General features: G+C 35.0%; 1 protein-coding gene across 1 annotated transcript; it reads left to right on the top strand.

Annotated features, from left to right (window-relative positions):
• The first annotated feature begins 215 nt into the window (after positions 1–215).
• On the top strand, positions 216–1,289 carry LOC132296279 (uncharacterized). Its single transcript, XM_059794490.1, has 2 exons — positions 216–554; positions 672–1,289. Exons 1-2 carry the CDS (start codon positions 216–218, stop codon positions 1,287–1,289), a joined length of 957 nt encoding a protein of 318 aa, XP_059650473.1.
• Positions 1,290–1,702: the final 413 nt, after the last annotated feature.

Genomic DNA, 1,702 nt, shown 5'->3' on the forward strand with positions numbered 1-1,702 from the left:
GTGATTTGTTGTTAAGATATATCAACACAACAAAGAATTCAACACAATACAGAAAAATAATTGTTTCTTCATTTTTCTCCTCTGTTCACTTAAGAATTATTTAGTTGGTTGAAACTACAGCTAACATAAGTGGTATCAGAGCTTGATTTCGATCAAGAGCAAACTGGCCGTGAAACTTATAGATGGGAAAACAAAGCTGAAGAAAATCAATCGTGATGGCAACTACAGACAATCAAAACCAAGGTGCCTATCAATTAGCACTTCCCATTTTTTATGGGGAAAATTATGATTTTTGGTATGTGAAGATGAAAACCATTTTTCTCTCATATGATTTATGGGATTATGTTGCAGATGAGTATGATGAACCGGAGGATACAACAACTTTGACGAATGCCCAAAAACAACAATTGAAAGATCATAAGAAGAAAGATGCAAAAGCTTTAGGCTTGATTCAACAAGGAGTTGTTGATACAATCTTTCCCAGAATTATCAATGCTTCTAAAGCAAAGGAGGCATGGGATATCCCCGAGAAGGAGTATAGAGGCAGCACGAAGGTAAGAACTGTAAAACTTCAATCTTTGAGAAGAGATTTTGAAAATATGAAGATAAAAGAAATAGAGTTATTGAAAGATTATTTTTCTAAACTTATGGAGATGGTAAATCAAATGAAGAAAGAAATAGAGTTGTTGAAAGATTATTTTTCTAAACTTATGGAGATGGTAAATCAAATGAAGACCTATGGGGAAGATATTTCTAATCAAAGAATTGTTGAAAAAAGTCTAATTAGTTTCCCGAAAAAATATGACCCTATTGTTGCTGTTATTGAAGAGACTAAAGAGCTTGAAGACTTTAGTGTTGAAGAATTGATGGGTTCCATAAAAGCATTTGAGCAAAGGTTGAGTAGGCGCTCCGAAAAGAGAACTGAAAGTGCTTTTCAATCCAAGCTATCAAGTTTTGATCGATCCAAAGGTGAATCTTCTAGAGGTGGAAGACACGGAAGAGGAAGAGGAAGAAATTCAAGAGGAAGAGGCAGAAATAATTTTGATAGAAGTGGAAATATAGAGTCCACTCAACAAAATTGTGGAATTTGCAAGAGAAGTAGCCATGTTGACAAAGATTGTTGGTTTCGGGGAAAGCCTCAATGTTTCAATTGTAAGAAATTTGGACATGTTAAAAAAGATTGCCGGTTGAAAACAAATCAGCAAGCTAATTTTTCCAAAGAGAAAGAAGGTGAAGCGAGCATGTTTTATGCTTGTCACACGACATCGGAACAAAAGGATGATGTGTAGTTTCTTGATAGTGGGTGTAGTAACCACATGACCGGAGATAAAAACATATTCTTGGAGATTGACTCTTCATCAAATTTTCAAGTGAAGATGGGAAACGGTGCCTTGGTTCAAGCAAAGGGAAAATGTATTATTACCATAGAGGCAAAAAAAGGAAGAAAGCATATTCGGGATGTATTACTTGTTCCGGATTTGGAGCAAAATTTGTTAAGTGTTGGACAGCTTGTAGAGCATGAGTATTCCATTCATTTTAATGAGGACTTTTGCAAAATTTATGATAAGGGAGGACAAAATCATGTTGTGGCAAAAATCAAGATGGGGAAAAATAGAAGCTTTCCTCTAACTTTTTCATGTTCAAAAAATATGGCCTTGAAGATGGATGTTGTTGTTGAGTCATGGTTTTGGCATAGAATACT

This window comes from Cornus florida, unplaced genomic scaffold (assembly GCF_030987335.1).
Source record: "Cornus florida cultivar Cherokee Brave unplaced genomic scaffold, ASM3098733v1 CherokeeBrave_3.0.0_Hap2_Chr02, whole genome shotgun sequence".
NCBI classification, from domain to species: domain Eukaryota; kingdom Viridiplantae; phylum Streptophyta; class Magnoliopsida; order Cornales; family Cornaceae; genus Cornus; species Cornus florida.

Coding starts and splice junctions, on each gene's coding strand:
- LOC132296279 (XM_059794490.1), top strand. CDS start 216: ATGGCAACTACAGACAATCAAAACCAAGGTGCCTATCAATTAGCACTT. Junction 555..671: donor AGTATAGAGGCAGCACGAAG/GTAAGAACTGTA, acceptor AATCAAATGAAG/AAAGAAATAGAGTTGTTGAA.